Consider the following 19,937-nt stretch of genomic DNA (forward strand, 5'->3'; position numbering starts at 1 on the left):
TAGAACACTGGTTCAACCTCACCTGAAGTATTGCATCCAGTTCTGGCCTCCATACTTTAGGAAAGGTGTGAAGGCATTGGAGAGAGTGCAGAAAAGTTCACAAGAATGGTGCCAGGGATGAGGAACTTCAGTTATATAGACAGGTCAGAGAAGTTGAGACTGTTCTCCTTGGAGAGGAGAAGGTTGAGGGGAGATTTGATAGAGGTGTACAAAATCATGAGGGGCCTGGATAGAATAGAAAAGGAGAAACTGTTCCCATTGGTGGAAGGATCAAGAACCAGAAGGCACAGATTTAAGGTAATTGGCAAAAGAAGCAATGGTGACCTGAGGAAAATCTTTTGCATGCAGTGAGTTAGGATCTGGAATGCTGCCTGAATGTGTGGTGGAGGTAGGTTCGATCAGGGCATTCAAGAGGGAATTGGATTGTCATCTGAGAAGGAAAAATGTGCAGGGTTATGGGGAGAAGATAAGGGAGTGGCACTAGATAAATTGTTCCTTCAGACAGCCAGCATTAATATGACAGGTCAAGTGGCCTCCTTCTCTACTGTAACCATTCTATGATTCTAAGTCAGGAGTGATTAATTCATTCATATGTGCCCTGCCTGAAAGTAAGTCCTGGGCTGATTGTCTGCTGATGCTTCATCCTGAGCTATTTTCTTGGTAGTTATTGTCACTAGTGGCTTTTACTCTCAGAGGCAGGAGAAGGAAGCTGATCCCAATTCTAACTCAACTGGAAAGGGTTTGAACCCTCTCTGTTGGCATTTTCTGAACAACGTGCTAACCATCTAGCTAACAGAGCTACCCACCTCCTTCGCATGAGATATACTCTTGGATATATAACAGGGAAAAATTAATTTGCAAACATATGAATTAGGAGGCCACTCTGCCCCTCAAGCCTGCTCTGCCATTCAATAAGATCATGACTGATCTGAATGTAACCTCAACCCCACATTCCTGCCTACCCCCGATAACCTTTCACCCCTTTGTTAATCAAGAATCCATCTATCTATCTGCCTGACTGCCTTGAATTTTCTAAGTGTCATACTATAATATCTTTAACAGCAGCCTCTAACATTTTCCCTATGACAGATGTTAGACTAACTGGCCTATAGTTTCCTGCTTTCTGTCTCCCTCCCTTTTTGAATAAAGGAGTTATATTTGCTGATTTCAATCTGATGGAACCTTCCCAGAATCTAGGGAATTTTGGAAAATTAAAACCGGTGCAGCAACTACCCCACTAATCACTTCTTTCAAGGCCTTAGGGTGAAATCCATCCGGACCTGGGGATATGTCAGCCCGCAGCCCCAACAATTTGCTTAATACCACTTCCCTGCTGTTTGTAATTTTCCCGTGTTCCTCCCTCCCTTCCATTTCCTGATTTACAACTATTTCTGGGATGTTATTCGTGTCCTGTATAGTGAAGATCAAAGCAAAATACCCGTTTAATTCATCCACCATCTCCCTACTTTCCATTATCAATTCCCCAGATGCACTTTCCATAGGGCCAATGCTCACTTTGTTAACTCCTTTCTTATTTAAATATCTATAAAAACTTTTAGGGCAGAATATTATGCTCAATGTGCAGGCGTACACCCGACACACCTGAGTGTAAAATGATGTGCGACGATGTTAGGCGAGTGTCCTGACGTTATCGCGCGGTCTCGTGATATTTCGTACAGCAGGCATGCACCAGAATTGGCTACGTGCCCGCCGACAATTAAAAAGCCTAGTAAGGCCATTAAGAAGCTAATTAAAGTCAAATTTACGCTGCCCGTCCAACCTAACGGTTGGTGGGTAGGCAAAAAGGCCAAATGGTCTTTACATTTTTTAGGAAACCTCATCCCCGGGTGAGATGAGGTTTCCTAAAATAAATAAACAACTTAAACAGTGCCTCATCTCCCTTGAGATTGAAGCACTCTTTTGGGCACATGCATGAACTGCACACTAGGGCCACTCTCCCTCCTCTCTCCCATCCTCCCCACACAGGCAGAGCTCAGTGCTGCCGCTCGTATTCTACGCTGGGCGGCCCTTAATCGGCATCCCAACCGGTCCTTATCTGTCTTTATTTTACTTACTTATTGATATGTGAACTCATTTCTTTTAAAAATATTTATAGGAACTCTTACTATCTATTTTTATATTGCTGACTAGTTTTCTCTCATACTCTAATTTTTCCCTCCTTATTAATCTTTTTGTCATTCTTTGCTGTTCTTTATATTGTTTCCAATCATCTGACTCACCTTTGCATAATTATATGCCTTTTCATTAAGTTTGATACTGTCTTTAACTTTTTTTAGTTAACCATGAATGGTGGGCTCTCCCCTTGGAATTTTTCTTTCTCATTGGAATGTATTCTGAAATATCCCTTTAAATATCTGCCACTGAACTTTTATAGACCTACCCCTTAACCTCATTTGCCAGTTCACTTTAGCTAGTTCTGCTTTCATACCCTCATAATTGCCCTTATTTAAGTTTAAAATACTAGTCTCGGATGCACTTGTTTGGCCTCAAAGTGAATGTAAAATTAAATCATACTATGATTGCTGCTACCTAGGGGTGCCTTCACTAGGAGGTTATCAATTAATCCTATCTCATTGCTCAATACTAAGTCAAGTATAACCTGCTCTCTGGTTGGCTCCAGAACGTGCTGTTCTAAGAAACTATCTCTCTCCCGCACCAGCCTTTGAGTCATGCATTCATTTCTCTAATCTTATTTGTTCTATGCCAATTTGCACGTGGTTCAGGTAATAACCCAGAAATTATTACCTTTGAGGTTCCACAATTTGGTGCCTAGCTCATCATACTGACGATGCAGAGCCTCCTTCCTCTTCCTGCCTATGTCTTTGGTACCTACATGGACTAACGGTGAAAAGTCAGTGTCAAGACTGGTAAGTGGGATAGTCTACAAAGTTGTGGAGAAAAGTGGCAGGATACCAGAGAGAGATTTTGACAGTGGTGTGGAAAGAAGGAGAGACAGACACACAGAAAAGAATATTAGGGAGCAGCAGAGAAAAAAACTGAGGAAGAGAACACCATATAATGCTAAAGGGAGGAGAAAGGCTGAAATTAGTTCAGGGGTTGGTGAAAACATATATATACTGAAATTACAGCTTAAGGACAGTTAAGATAATTGTGGCAGAAATATAAACACCTTCAAATAAACCAATACTTCTCTGACCACCAAATGTGAAACAATGGTTCAGTTACTAGTTTTCTAGCCCCAGTTTCACAAGTGAGTTATGGATGTATTTCATCAGAATGAAAGAAACTTGGTAGCGCACCATATCCAACTTTAGAATTTTACTTCAGCATTTTATTATTCTAAGTACTGTTTCTGGGCCCCTATTTCAACTTGTACCAGAAAGCCAAAATATTAGGGGTGTTCACCAGTGCACCATTCTCTTTATTGGTGGAAAATATCACCATGAAGGACAGTAAAAGTTCCACTGATGCTCACAAGCTAAATAATCTCATCCTTGGATGAATGTTAAACATTTATGCTTATGTGTACTGATCAGTGCAGTAAAAGCTATGATTCTATTCATTTACGCATAACAGGCAAATCAGTAGTAAACAAGAGTAAATATTCTGTATATATTGTGAAGTGCCTTTCAATCTCATATAATAATCGCAGATGAATTGAAAACTCTGTTCCTTTCTATTACACAAACCCATGAAACAATTTAAGTATATCCTTAATTTTGAAGGCACTTTATCCATGGAACTTGTTTGTATTCTTTTTATTAATTCCAACAATAATAACTTACATTTATATAGCACTTTTACCATAATAAAACATTCCAAGGTGTTTCACAGAAACATTATAAAACAAAATATGACACCAGAACACATAAGGAGATATTAGGTCAGATGAACTTGGGCAAAGAGGTAATTTTTAAGAAATGTCTTAAAAGAGGAAAGCAAGGTAGAGAGGCAATTCCAGAACTTAGGACAGAGACAACTGAAGGCACTGCCACCAATGGTATAGTGATTAAAATTGTGGATGTTCAAGAGGCCAGATTTAGGGGAGCACAGATATCTCAGAGGGTTGTAGGGCTAGAGGAGATTACACAGATAGGGAGGGAAGAGGCCACAGAGGGATCTGAAAACAAGAATGAGAATTTTAAAATTGAGACGTTGCTTGGCTGGGTGCCAATGTTGGTCAGTGAACACAAGGTAATGCAATAACTTCTGAACCAAAAGTCATAAAGAGTTTTTTATTAAAAATTAGTTAAGCAATATTCATAGTTAAGAAATAAGTTATCCCATCCCCATTATTTGCATGAAGTGCAATTGAATCTCATAATGTCCCATTAAAATAATATTTTTTAAAGTTAGGAAATATTAAGCAAGTCAGGGTGGAGGACTGATTGGCAAAGTAATAGGTGTCCCTGAACTCTGAAATGGAAGGGTGGGATAAGAATGAGCAGCAAAAGTTTGGACATACCTGGCACCTGGAGGATTGCAGGGGCGGGGAGGAAGCAGGAATGGGTAGAGGATGTGGGCACAGTAAGGGAAGACAATAAGTGAAGAAGTGGAAGGCCAGATGCTATTATATTTGGTGTATTTCTAAGAGGAGGAGTGAAGATTGAAATGCACTGTGTCTACTCATCATTCACCAATAACTAATAATACAGTAAGTTCCAGTTTTAGTTGATCCATTGTAAGTCATTTCGATTTAACATCAGTCAATTAGAGGGACCTGTATTCGCATTTAGTGTTGCAAGTGTTGTGCCAGATCCGACGCATTGACCCGTCAGCATCATTTTGGAGCAATCTCTTTGCTCCCCAACTCTCCCTTTCACCACTGACCTTCTGTTTGCTGTCTCTGCCGTGCCCTGACCCTCCCTGTCACCGCTGGCCCTCTGATTCACAGCCTCTGCCACTTTCTGACCCTCCCTCATGCCGCCTCTCTAGCTCACGGCTTGCCTCCTGCAATTCAGAGCTGCATCTCGCCCTACCTTTGTGATCATAATATGATAGAATTTATCCTGCAATTTGAGAGGAAAAAGCTGGAATCAGATGTAACGGTATTACAGTTGAATAAAGGCAACTACAGAGGCATGAGGGACGAGCTGGCCAGAATTGACTGGGAGATGAGCCTAGCAGGAAAGACAGTGGAACAGCAATGGCAGGAGTTTCTGGGAGTAATTTGGGAGACACAGCAAAAATTCATCCCTAGGAAGGAGAAGCATACTAAAGGGAGGACGAGGCAACCATGGCTGACAAGGGAAGTCACGGACAGCATAAAAGCTAAAGAGAAAGCATACAATGCAGCGAAGAGCAATGGGAAACCAGGGGATTAGGAAGCCTACAGAGACCAACAGAGGACAACTAAAAAAGAAATAAGGAAGGAGAAGATTAAATATGAGGGTAAACTAGCCAGTAATATAAAAGAAGATTGCAAGAGTTTTTTAGATATATAAAGGGTAAGAAAGAGGCAAAAGTGGCTATTGGGCCGCTGGAAAATGACGCTGGAGAAATAGTAGTGGGGAGAAAAGAAATGGTGGAGGAACTGAATAGGTACTTTGCGTCAGTCTTCACAGTGGAAGACACGAGTAACATCCCCAAAGTTCAAGAGAGTTGGGGTGGGGGAGTTGGGGGGGGGGGTGGCGGGTGGGGGGCAGAGGTAAGTATGGGGGCCATTTCCAAGGAAAAGGTGCTAGGAAAACTGAAGGGTCTAAAGGTGGATTAATCACCTGGACCAGATGGATTACACCCCAGAGTTCTGAAGGAGATAGCTGAAGAGATAGTGGAGGCATTAGTGGTGACCTTTCAGGAATCACTGGAGTCAGGGAGGGTCCCAGAGGACTGGAAAATTGCTAATGTAACCCCCTGTTTAAGAATGGAGTGAGGCAAAAGGTGGAAATTACAGGCCGATTAGCCTGACCACGGTCGTTGGTAAGATTTCATTAAGGATGAGATTTCAGAATACTTAGAAGTACATGGTAAAATCAGGCAAAGTCAGCATGGTTTCATCAAGGGGAGGTCATGCCTGACAAATCTGTTAGAATTCTTTGAGGAGGTAACGAGTAGGTTAAACAAAGGAGAGCCAATGGATGTTATCGACTTGGACATCCAGAAGGCCTTTGACAAGGTGTCGCACAGGAGGCTGCTCAATAAGATAAGAGCCCATGGTGTTAGAGGCAAGGTACTAGCATGGATAGAAGATTGGCTGTCTGGCAGGAGGCAGAGAGTGGGGATAAGGGGGTACTTCTCAGGATGGCTGCTGTTGACTAGTGGAGTTCCGCAGGGGTCAGTGTTGGGACCACAACTTTTCACTTTATACATTAATGATCTAGATGAAGGAACTGAGGGCATCCTGGCTAAGTGTACAGATGATACAAAGATAGGTGGAGGGACAGGTAGTATTGAGGAGGTGGGGAGGCTGCAGAAGGATTTGGACAGGTTAGGAGAATGGGCAAAGAAGTGGCAGATGGAATACAACGTGGGCAAGTTTGAGGTCATGCACTTTGGTAGGAAGAATAGAGGCTTGACTAGTTTCTAAATGGGGAGAGAATTCAGAAATCTGGAGTGCAAAGGGACTTGGGAGCCCTAGTCCAGTATTCTCTTAAGGTTAACTTGCAGGTTGAGTCGGTAGTTAGGAAGGCAAATGCAATGTTGGCATTTATTTTAAGAGAACTAGAATATAAAAGCAGGGATGTGCTGCTGAGGCTTTATAAGGGCCTGGTCAGACCACATTTAGAATATTGTGAGCAATTTTGGGCCCCGTATCTCAGGAAGGATGTGCTGACCCTGGAGAGGTCCAGAAGAGGTTCGCGAGAATGATCCCAGGAATGACAGGCTTAACATATGAGGAACATTTGAGGACTCTGGGTCTATACTTGATGGAGTTTAGGAGGATGAGGGGGGATCTGATTGAAACTTACAGAATACTGAAAGGCCTGGATAGAGTGGATGTGGGGAAGATGTTTCCATTAGTAGGAGAGACTAGGACCCGAGGGCACAGCCTCAGAGTAAAGGAAAGACCTTTTAGAACAGAGATGAGGAGAAACTTCTTTAGCCAGAGAGTGGTGAATCTATGGAATTCATTGCCACACAAGGCTGTGGAGGCCAGGTCATTGAGTGTACTTAAGACCGAGATAGATGGGTTCTTGATTGGTAAGGGGATCAAAGGTTACGGGGAGAAGGTGGGAGAATGGGGTTGAGAAACTTATCAGCCATGATTGAATGGCGGAGCAGACTTGATGGGCTGAATGGCCTAATTTCTGCTCCTATGTGTTATGGTCTTATAGTCTTATGGTCTACCTCTGCGGAGTTTTCGCTGAGGGGAGACGGAAGCAGCAAGTGGGAGAGGGTGGTTCAGAGAGAGGAAGAGTCTGCAGGAATGTCAGGGCGCAGCAGAGGCTGCAAACTCGAAGGTCAGCAGTGAGAGGGAGAGTCAGGGAGTAGTCGGGCCGCAAGCCAGCAGGTTGGCGCGAGGAAGGGTGCGGGAACATAAGGTTCGGCGAGCAGGATCAGTGGCAAGCAGGAGGTAAGTGAAAAGTTAGTATATTTCTTTTATAGTTCTAAGTTTATTTTATTTAAAAGGTTATTTAATTTACCAGTATAGGACCTTTGCAGTGTAAAATATTTCAACTTACAATGTATAATGTTTTAACTTTTTTCTCTGATGAGGAAGATCCTACAGAGCCTAACTATGGCTTTTACATTGGTTTTAATGGCAAAATTTGCTTCACTTTAACTTGTTTCACTTAAATTTGCACTTTTCAGACTTTTCAGGAACACAACTACAATTTTAATTGAGGACTTACTGTACAATAATAGTTCAATTGTAGAAAAATTTGTTGGGGTACTTCATAGAGGTATAAAGGGTTGGAAGAGAGTTAGGTGCTGTGACTAAAACTTGGTCAAAGATATGGGTTTTGAGAAAGCTTTTAAATATGGAGAGCAAGGTAATGAGAGGCAAGGATTTAAGAAGAGAGAGTTGTGAGAAACAAATCCATGATAACAGAAGAGTCTGTCATAAAAGGGGAACATGAGATGGAACAACACACAGAAGGCTGGAGTCAGGGAACCAAAGGACATGGGGAGGAAAATGCAAGTCTTAATAATGTTGCAGCATTGCAAGGAAATGAGGCAATGGAGTTCCTTTCGATGAGAAAGAGGAATTAAAGTTTGATTTTGGGGAACAAGGAAAATCAGAAGATGAGGATGGTGAAATGAGGAGAGTTTAGTGTGGCATAGGATGCAGGAAGTGGAGCTTCTGATCAGTTGTGGTTTGTTCAGGATGGACCGCTGGTGAGGGGCTGAAAATATAGGATTGGTCTTCCTGAGTTCAACATGAGGGAAATATACCTCATCCATGACTTAGTTACAGCCGGGCAGCCTAATAGTATGTATATAGTTATGCGTCAAAGTGGTTGGGTGTTGGAGCTGGATAACCTCAGCTTATATGTGGAAGTTAATCCTACTCACTGGGTCTAGGTGTCAAAAACTGTGTTGAGGAGGCTACTCCATGAAGTACAAGAGAAAGCAATACATAAGGTCAGAAATATTCCTGAGGCTCACCATGAAATAATACTGCATGGGGGAGGTGGTTAGTGTGAATGAAAGGCAAGATATTTAGTATGTTAAATCAATTTTATTTTTCGGGTTGTAGACAATGGGCAAGAAGCTTTCTTAATTAGTTCTCAGGCCAGGCCACAATCATTGCCTTAGCTGTCTCAAGAAGTCATCCTCATGAAGCAATAGATCATTACACCACTTTAACACATTAAAAGACAATCACACAGTGAGGTACTGGAATTGTGTGTAGCCCAGGCCAGACAGAGGTAGCTGTTTCCCTTTCCTAAAAGATATTACAGAATCAATTTTCCATGATGGAATTTGAACTCAACTTTGTGTGTTAGGAAATACAATAATTCTTGTGTTGCCATGTCATCCTGTCAATGGGCTATATATGTCAGAAGAAAGTTTTAGATGGATGTGATTGTGGAGAATTTTTGCTGCTATGATAGTTAAGAATCTTTCTTGGTGTGCAGAAACGACAACGGCAAACTCAGCCCTGTCAACCTTGCAAAGTTCTCCTTACTAACATCTGGGGCTTGTGCCAAAATTGGCAGAGCTATCCCATAGACTAGTCAAGCAGCAAATATAGTCATACTTATGGAGTCATACCTTACAACGTCCCAGGCAACCACCATCACCATCCCTAGATGTGTCCTGTCTCACTAACAAGACAGTCCCGGCAGAGGTGGCAGCAGCACAGTGGCAGCACAGTCAGGAGGAAGTTGCCCTAGGAGTCCTCACCATTGATCCTAGATCCCATGAAGTCTCATGGAATCAGGTCAAACATGGGCAAGGAAACCTTCTGCTGGTTACCACCTACCGTCCCCTCTCAGCTGATGAATCAGTGCTCCTCCATGTTGTACACCACTTGGAGGAAGCACTGAGGGTGGAAAGTGCATAAAAGGTACTCTGGGTGGAGGACTTCAGCTTGATAGCACCACTACTGACCAAGTTAGCCTAGTCCTAAAGGACATAGCTGCTAGACTGGACTTCAGCAGGTAGTGAGGGAGCCAGCAAGAGGGTAAAATCTGCTTGGCCTCATCCTTACTAATCCACCTGTCACAGATGCATCTGTCCACAGAAGTATTGGTAGGAGTGACCACTGCAAAATCCTTCCAGAGACGAAGTCCTGCCTTCACATTGAGGATGCCCTCTATCGCATTGTGTGGCACTACCACTGTGCTAAATGGGATAGAGTTCGAACAGATCTAGCAACTCAAAACTAGGCATCCATGAGGCACTGTGGGCCATCAGCAGCAGCAGAATCTGTAACCTCATATTCTGGCATATCCCCCACTCTACCCTGATTCATTGAAGAGTGCAGGAGGTCATGCCAGGAACAGCACCAGGTGTACCTAAAAATGAGGTGTCAACCTGGTGAAGCTACAACACAGAACTACTTACGTGCCAAACAACATAAGCAGCAAGTGACAGGCAGAGCTAAGTGATCCCACATCCAACAGATCAGATCTAAGCTCAGCAATTCTGTTGCTGGTGGACAATTAAGCAACTAACTAGAGGGGGAGGCTCTACAAATATCCCCATCCTTAATGATGGGGAAGCCCAGCACATTAGTGCAAATGACAAATGGAAGCATTTGCAGCCACCTCCTCAGCCAGAATTGCCAAGTGGATGATTCACCTTGGTCTCCTCCGGAGGTCCCCAGCATCACAGATGCCAGTCTTCAGACAGTTCGATTCACTCCACATGATATCGAGAAACAACTGAAGGCACTGGATACTGCAAAGACAATGGGTCCTGACAATATTCTGGCAACAGTACTGAAAACTTATGCTCCAGAACTAGCTTCACTCCTATTCATGCTGTTCCTGTACAGCTACAACACTGGCATCTACCCGGCTATGTGGAAAATTGCCCAACTACATCTAGTCCACAAAAGGCAGGACAAAACCAAACCGGCCAATTACTGCCCCATCAGTCTACTCTCGATCGTTAGCAAAGTGATGAAAAGTGTCATTGACAGGGCTATCAAGCAGCACTTACTCAGCAATATCCTACTCACTGATGCTCAGTTTGGGTTCTGCCAGGGCCACTCAGCCTTGGGTCAAACATGTACAAAAGAGCTGAACTCCCAAGATGAGGTGAGAGTGTCTGCCCTTGACGTCAAGGCAGCATTTGACTGCGTGTGGCATCAAGGAGCCCTAGCAAAACTGGAGTCAATGGGAATCAGGGGGAAAACTCTCCACTGGTTGGAGTCATACCTAGCACAAAGGAATATGGCTGTTGTGGTTGGAGATCAATCATCTCAGCTCTAGGACATCATTGCAGGAGTTCCTCAGGGTAGTGTCCTAGACCCAACCATCTTCAGCTGCTTTATCAATGACCTTCCTTCCATCATAAGATCAGAAGTGGGGATATTCATGGATGATTGCACAATGTTCAACACCATTCATGACTCCTCAAACATTGAAGCAGTCTGTGTCCATATGCAGAAAGACCTGGACAATATTCAGCTGATAAGTGGCATGTAACATTCATGCCACACAAGTACCAGACAATAACTATCTTCCCTTGGCATTCAACGGCATTACTATTGCTGCATGCCCTGCTATCAACATCCTGGGGGTTACCATTGATCAGAAATTGAACTGGACCAGCCGTATAAATACCATGGCTACTAGAGCAGGTCAGAGGTTGGGAATTCTGCTTTGCATAACTCAACTTCTGACTCCCTAAAGCTTATCCATTATCTACAAGGCACAAGCCTGGAGTGCGATGGAGTACTCTGCACTTGTGTGGATGAGCGCAGCTCGAACAACACTCAAGAAGCCTGACACCGTCCAGGACAAAGCAGCCCACCACCTTAAGCATTCACTCCTTCCACCACTGATGCACAGTGGCAGCAGTGTGTACCATCTACAAGATACACTATAACAACTCACTAAGGCTCTTTTGACAGTACCTACCAAGCCTGCGACCTCTACCACCTACAGGACAAGGGCAGTAGATGCAGGTAGTGGTGTTTCCATGCAAGTTCCCCTCCAAGTCACACACCATCCTGACTTGGAACTATATCGTCGTTCCCTCAGTGTTGCAGGGTCAAAGTCCTGGAACTCCCTTCATAACAACAACATGAGTGTTCCTATAACATATGGGCTGAAGCAGTTCAAGAAAGCAGCAGACCACCACCTTTGAAGGCAAATAGGGATGGGCAATAAATGCTAGCCTAGCCAGTGACAGGCACATCCATGAATGAACAGAAAAAAATGGTCATCATTGTTCAATCCCTAGTGCAAAGAGATCCACTATGAGTTTTAGAAAAACCTGAGTTGCTTAGATTAAAAGGCTTCCTTCTGGTCCAGGTGGACAATGAGCCCCATGTAAAATGGTAGGAAGTCAACCACCTCTACTTTCAACTCCTCCACTGCCCTGTTTCCATCAGGTGGAGGCAGTTCAAACCTCCCTTACTATTTAGGAGGGTCAATGCTTCACTTCCCACTCTCCCCACAACCCCTCACACCCCCTCACTACATTGCCTTTCATAAAATACTGGGGATCATTTATAGCATCCATCTGGCCATCCTGCAACCTTTCCTCTGTATCAGTAACTGAACATGCCTCATGCAACTGGAATGTGTTGGCAAGATTTTCTGTGTGACGCACTTAGGATTTCAGTACAATAGTTCCAAGTATAACTTATACCCTGTTTATGTGCCATGCTGCTTTATGACCATGAGTGCTAAGCATTCAAAGGGATACAAATTGTCTGACAACTTGGGAGTGTGAACAGTTAAAGATTACAATTCTGATAATATACTTGTGGTGTGTTTACTTGAGACACATATCTGCTTTATTTTGGCATCTCTCCTCAGTTCTGCCAACTTTTTCTACATCTGTAACCAGGTCCATTGGATATTGCAGAAAGCAATTAGCCAGTTAGCTATCTCTTGCCATGCTTTTTGGAAAAATTGGGATTGTCTTCGTGTGCTCTTTAGTAACTAGCTTTTGCTTCACTGTACACAACAACTACCATCAAATATGCCCCCATGCTTTCAGGAAACCTCCATTGATGAGAAGGTGTAAATCTTTAAATCTTCTGCTGAATGCGAATGTAATTCACAGAATTTACTTACTTGAACTTCAAAATTATTCTTGGAATTGATACATTTTAGTTGTAAACCTTCAGAGAAAATCTTAGTATTTCAGTTGCACTTTGCTCAGCATTGCTTTTGCAACTGACTGGAAGCTGCTTTGAAATAATATCTCACCATCTTACAAATTTCAGAGCTAAGTAAGCTATTTTTGTGAGCAAAGTGATAAGTAAATTAAAGTACTGTAAGATGTTAAAATCGCAGCATGCTTGCAATGCAAAATGTCATAATTCACTATGTTCAAAACCATGTGATTTTCCACTTTTTAAACATATGGAAAAATATTTACTTTCCTTCTGTGTACTCAGTCAAACTCTATAGTCTGTCTGTTAGCTGCAATTTCATTTTAACAAACAAATCCATAGTTTATAGTGAAATTATGGAGGAAAGTAGAAGAATCCTTTAGTCATTTTACTGTTGTAGAGCTCTGAAATCTCACTTCTGTGCACATAAACTCCTGGGGCAATACAGAGAAAACACGGGAGCTTGTCATATACAATTAGGGGTCAAATTAAATATCCAATGTGACAGCAATATTAAACCATTTTTGTTCAATAGAACCAGCAGTGTCCCACTATAACCAGTGGTTGCCTTGGCAGCACTCATAACAACATTTATGCTTTAATTTCTATAGCATTGCTACAGCCTAATTGGCTTGGAGAATGCCAAATATTAGTAACATGGAACACAGGAACAGTTATAGAACAATCTGCTCCAATACAACAGGCATTTCTCTGGCTCAGTTGAATTTATTTGCAATTAAGTACAAGCTCTTTTTAGCATCTAAAATTCATACAACTTTGTTCTGAACTACTAAATTCAATCATTTGATGTGTTGGAATACTATTTTCTTTATCTAAGCAAGTTCATGTTCAGATTTGACCAATAACTTAGAGGTACAGTATAGGCTCCTCCTAACCACTGTGAAGACTGAAAATTGAGAAATTATTTCTGGCAATCTCTCATTTTCTCATTAATGGAAATCCAGAAGAAAAAAAAACATGTAATTTGAAGAGTGTAATTTAACATCTTGGAAATCTGGATTATAAATCATTAAGAATGGAAACTGAAGTGATGGGTGGCACTCGAGAGGGTTAGGTGGAAGACCAGTGAAGAAGAAGAATCATGTTGCAACTAACCAGGCCATCATTAAATAGTCACTTGAGTGCAAAACAAAGTATTGGTGAGGAACTAACAAAACCTGCAAGGGCTGCTTGTATAACTGAATAATCGCAGTGCACCACTTACTTTCAAAACATTGCATTCTGAAGTACACTGTTTGCAATGTACTTTCCCCCTGATATTTGTGTTCTGATTATTCTAAAGAACATAAAGTACTGTATATGTGTGAAACAACGTGCACAATGATTCCCTGTTTGGCTTATTTATGAGATATACTGGGAACTGCTGACCAAATGATCGTTGCACAAAATGTGATCTCAAATCAATATTTATCAAAGTGGGAATGGATTCAAATACAGAGTAACAAGTAACCAAAAGAACCAAGGAATTCAGGTGATGTCATAATAATATGTAACTGTTTATAGCCACCATTATAAATTCAAGATGTAATTATTTCCTTGGAAGTATTTCCATGTATTCTTTATCTCAATGTATATCAAGGGGAATTTTATTCCACTGTTTTTGTTCGTGGCTAGTGTCATGGCAGACATCAACAGCCAGGATCCTCCATGCAGTTAATACATTATGATGTAAATTGAATGATTAATAATCATGATATAATCAGGGTGAGTCATCAAATGGTAATTTGCAGTTCAATACCTGAGAATGATAAATCACTATGTATTATTGTAAATCATCACATTTAAAAGTACTGGCTATCGATTCACTGCATGTACGGTAGGAGTCCTGTGCTACAGTTACTAAGCAAAAGGTTTTAAAAAAAGCTGCCAGTAATAGATTAGCAAGGGTCACTTATTATTTAACCAAGCATATTTTAACGTGCTGGCTGTATGCTGACATCACCACCAACATGCAAAGGCATGCTTAAGGCAGTGGATCAGGACAGGTCAGTTAATTACTAATCAATCATCCATTTATTCAAATACCCTTTGCCCAACGCACGAAATAAGATGCTATTTGGGAAAGTAATGTCATGTTACACATAAAACAAATATATTCTGACCTTAGCTGAGAAACACGCACCAGAGGTTCAAGAATTCATCCACTAGTTTTATCTGTATAGATTAAGACAGACTTAGATGACCCAGTAAAATAAAACAGCAAAACACATTTCAGTTAATGAAATCCGTACCTTTTATGCTGCTGTCCGAAAAAATCCCACCGAAATCCATGTGTTTTGGTTTTGAGGATAGGGCTGTTGAATGCCCGAGTGGCTGGGGTACTTGAAAAGTATGTTTTGTTACTACTTGCCTTCTCGGACTCAAAGCAGGTAAATGGATGGCGTTGTCGGGCATGCTGCTGTTTTGGGGAGTCACTGTAGGATGCTGGCAGCCATTCAGAAACAGTTTTGTATGCATATTGTTTGCCAGCATTCCAGTAGCGGGACTTGGTGTTGCGCTGTTTGAAGACGGGCATGGTGTTTCTGTCTGAATTATGATGGGGGGAATCTGTTGTCCGTTGATCAAGGCTGGCCCCTGAGGAGTACCTGTGCCCCTGTGGTTAATATTACAGGGTCTTCCATTCATGTTTAAGACGACTCGACGGCAATAAAATGAAATTAAATGATCCGCAATTGTTTCAATCCAGCAAGAGTTAATGAGAGTTCACTACATTATCCAAACCATGTCAGAGAATATCCTGTTAAAAGAACAGATACAACTGTAAAAGCAAAATTTACCAGATACAATATAGGGATACTTATTGTCTGGACAAATAAATCGATGGTTATCAGAGATAAAATGATTACCCTATTCTGACGAACAATTATTGCTACTATGTTTTTGATGCTACACCTTGGACTTTTTTGGTTCTGAAAATGTCATGAAGTCCGTGTTAAATAACTTCATTTGCATTTTTATCGGGAGTTACAGTGAATAGTTTGAGTAACGGTGTATGCACCTGGACTGAACGAAGTATTGTAAACGAAATCACAACATCGTGAGCATCAATCTAATGTAAATTACGTGCACAATAATTACTTTATCAATTACAATGTCGGGTCAATGACTTTTTTTTTCAGTTTTTATACAGAGGAACTGAAAGCAGTCGTAAGTCAGGTCTTACTTTGCCGCCTTATGGTTCAGGCTTGGTAAAATATATGTGTATATATAGAGAGAGAGAGAGCGAGCCGAATGCACTATTCTTGGGAACCTCTGTATGCTTAAAACATCAGTTTGATATTAAAGGCAAAGTTCCGCTGACTGCGCCTGTGTACTTATCTGGTTACTTTTAAAGAAATGTTTCACATTGTTAAGGCGATTTAATTGTTTTCATGATTGGGCCAATTGTGCCATTCATGTTTCTGGAGGCCCCGGTAAGAGAACGGTAGAACTAGCCATGGTCAGTCCCTAGACCGGAAACATGGGAAATGTCTAGTCTTGGTGCTAATTATTTCTATTATTCGGGGATGCCATCCCGAGTTGCCGCCTCCTCTCAGTAGATTTTGCAAATTGTCACTCTTGCCATCTTAATTCATAAAAACTCAGTGTTATGGGATGTTGTCTATTATTGCAAGGGGAATGGAATGTAAAAGTAGGGGTCTTTTGCTAGAGTTGTGCAGGGTGTTGGTGAGACCACATCTAGAGTACGGTGCAAATGTTGGTCTTCTTATTTAAGAAAGGATATAAATGCGTTGGAAGGGGTTCAGAGAAGGTTCACTGGATTGATACCTGAGGTGGTGAGTTATTTTATGAGGTGAGGTTAGACTGAGCCTGTATCCATTGGAGTTGAGAGATTGAGAGGTGATCTTATTGAAACATATGAGATCCTGAGGGGACTTGACAGAGTGGATGCTGAAAGGATGTTTCCCCTTGTGGAAGTGACTAGAAATAGGGGGCAGAGTTTAAAAATAAGGAGTCTCCCATTTAAGACGAAAATGAGAAGTTTTTTTTTCCTGAGGGTCGTGAAACTTTGGAGCTCTCTTTCCCAGACAGCAGTGGAGACTGCGTCATTGAATATTTTTAAGGCAGAGGTAGGTAGATTTGGATTTTTAAGGCAGTCAAACCTGGAGTTGGGACCACAATCAGATCAGCCATGATCTTATTGAATTGCGGAGCAGGCTCGAGGGGCCGAATGGCCTACTCCTGCTCCCATTTCGCATGTTGGTAAGTTATACTTCAGGAATTTTGCATCAGTGGTATCACCTTGCAAGGTCTACTAGATTATCTCCAAGAAGCATTAAATTGTACTGGGTATGAATCCAGATTAGTTGAACGGACGGCTGTTAAGCAATTAAAGATAATCCGCCAAATTTTGCAGTGTGATCCTGTCATGGCAAAGGAGTGAGCACAGGCACAATAAATCCAAAAAGTTACAATGTATCCTGTGAACAGCAATACGCTTTATTTCTGTCAGATTTGTTTAAAGGAAGCCCCAAAAAATTACAAACGATGGTGCCGGGAGTACATTGGACCTGGTGGTCTACCTCTTGAGTTGAAGACACTCGAGAAGAAAATCCTACCTAATAAACCAAATCCAGTTGATCGAGTGAGTCCCAGGACCTTAGTGGCAGGTGAAATGTGAATCAACTGTGTCAGAGGTAGTACGAGGGTGACCTACGTGTCCCGTAAGAGGTCACAACTGAATGAAAGCGGGAGGGGAGGAGTTCACCTGTTTTCATGTATAAATGTTAGACAGGATTCGAGCAGATTGCAGAATGCCGGTAAGGAAAAGCGGAATTGAATTGTGTGTCAGAGCTGACATGTCAAGGCTCAATAATGACAGAGAAGCGAAAGAAAGTGACATAGTACAAAGATACAGCCAGAGTGACACATTTCATGCAGGCTGTGTTGTTTTGGTGGAAGCTATTGTCCAAGACCAGAATTTCGCCTGTAGATGTTTGAGAAACGGGATATAAGGTTTGATAAAGTTCCAATTGAAAGAGCAAAAAAAAAACCCACATCCAATAAACAAAACCGTACAGCAAGTAGCTGACTAACCGGTACACTGAGGATGGGAAAGCTCCTGTCGGTGGAAAGAAACAGATTTACTCTAATAATATAAAATAAAAAGTGATTGCAGATTCTTTTAAAAACACACACACAAAACCAGTGACATTGGCCCGCAGAAAAAAAAAACATTTTTTAAAATTGAAAATATTAAAGTGCATCAGAGGAAACTCGGGAACCTGGCAACCATTAGAAAAAGTAGACTGAATTAAGTTGGTACTTTAAAAGTAAACTGGCGGGAGCCTGTGTACCTGGCGGCGCGAGCTGGAGCGAACACCTTTAGGAGCAGAAAAGAGGCCGTGAACCCGTTGTGTCCTTCCAGCTGACCTGCCAGTGGAGGGAAAGGTCATTCGGCGCATTCAAAAGGTCAGGAGATATTTATATTTGTAAACAAAACTTCAATAAACATAACTTCCCAGCGTTTGTATCCGTAGTAGCCCCACAACTATAAATATTATTATTTAGGTTATAGTCTTTTAAATGTCGTAGTGTTATGATGTTTGAAATTGCAGTAGTTTAAGAAAATAATCAGGTTATATAAAATATTTAACTACATTTTCGGCATACATCAATACACACTGATCGCACAAAAGGAACAGAGGGGGAAAACTGATCTCGCACATTTGAAAGCGGTGGGTGTTATTTATAAATGCTGACGGAAAGAAAATTACTTCCCACACTCATTCGGTTGCACGCCTTCATTCCAAGGATAACAGACAAATACTTCAAAGAATTTCTCATATCAGTATACAGACACAAGGGGCATGCTCCTTCTGCAATTCAAGCATTTGATCCATAGGCATCTTGTCAAGTTTGGGATTTAAATGGGAAAGTTTTCTGTTGGTTGGAAGAGGGGCCACGTCCGTCTTGGGCACTTTGATCAGAAGGGAAGCCGCAGAGCAGAGAACCATTGGCAGCTTGATCCGCACACCACGTTTTCTATTTTCAGTTTTATCCCTGCGTCAGATTTACCGTGCCTCCAATTAACTTTATCAGTTCACAGTGGCAACTGCTTGAGTTTTTTATACACTCCTCTGTAAAAACAATTTGTGTTTCGCATAAAGCCTTTAGTCACCTACAGGCTAAGAAGTCCACCTGTTATAAATACACAACCCCAAGTCGACATTTGCTTAGAAAGACAGGCTTACTTCCATTGTGTTTTATTACTTCTGAGAGCTTGGCAAAATATCGACTATCACTTTAGTACCACGCCGATTGCATCGCTTCATAACAGGGATCGTATAATAAATCAACCTGCCTGTTTAAAGTAGCCCACATTGGCTCCTGTTTGTTTGTAGGCGTTCGGATAAGTGTTCCACTCATTAAAACACACTTTTACTAGTGGCCACCTCTGTTTCGACAAGTTTCAGATCCGCAAACATACTGGCGATAGCAACGTAATGGGGACACCTAAATCCATTATATCTATCATGACAGTTGACAGCAGCACTTCACACACATTCTCAAACATTCACGTTAGCAACTGCAGTTATTTGCACACGGATCACGGTGAGATTAATAGAGTTGGGGCTTGTTTTTTGCAACTTGTTCAAATCAAGAGCCACTTACCGGGTAGTTAAAAATAATTGCACAACACACCGCAAACATCCTCATGACAGAGAGTATCTTTGGATCCAGGCGAATATTCCCCGGTGAAGTTGTTCGGCGTTCAAAGATGGAGCTGTATCACCAGTGAGTTTTCCCAGCAGATCTCACTCTGGCCGTACAGAAGCTTTCCCCCTCTCTCTCTCTCTCTCTCTCACTTTTTTTGCGGAGGGGGAGGGGTTCTATAAGTTTTGGGATCACTGCTATATACTCGGTTCTACTGGTGAGACTTAGTGTTATGTTGTGAGCGTGGCTGTATCTATGCCAGTGACTGGAGCTGTGAGTGTGTATCTGTGCTCAGCCCAACTCGAGTGCGGGGGCGGGTAATTGGTGACCGATTTGTGGAAACTCATTCAACCAAGGACTTGAGAGCTGCACCAGCCATTCGCTGAAAGAACTTAAGCATGTCTACTCTCCTGCATGCTACAGCTGAGTGTCGAACAACGACGATGTTTACAGATACATTCTGCGTTGGAAAGTTACTTTCGTTTATTTACCGTAAAAAAATGTGCATGCAGTTGAATAATTGGCGTGAGCGCAATATGCTTACTGATATCCGCATACTCGCTGTTTTTACATACACGGATAGTATCGCCGA

General features: G+C 41.9%; 1 protein-coding gene across 1 annotated transcript in view; it reads right to left on the reverse strand.

Moving 5' to 3' along the window:
* The window catches only part of glis3 (GLIS family zinc finger 3), a 675,575-nt gene extending 660,262 nt beyond the window's left edge, over positions 1-15,313 (reverse strand). The window contains exon 1 of the mRNA XM_041185484.1: positions 14,920-15,313. Coding sequence (XP_041041418.1) covers positions 14,920-15,313 — 394 coding nt within the window. The remainder of the gene's footprint in view (positions 1-14,919) is intronic.
* Between the last annotated feature and the right edge of the window lie 4,624 nt (positions 15,314-19,937).

This window comes from Carcharodon carcharias, chromosome 4 (genome assembly GCF_017639515.1).
Source record: "Carcharodon carcharias isolate sCarCar2 chromosome 4, sCarCar2.pri, whole genome shotgun sequence".
NCBI classification, from domain to species: Eukaryota; Metazoa; Chordata; class Chondrichthyes; order Lamniformes; family Lamnidae; genus Carcharodon; species Carcharodon carcharias.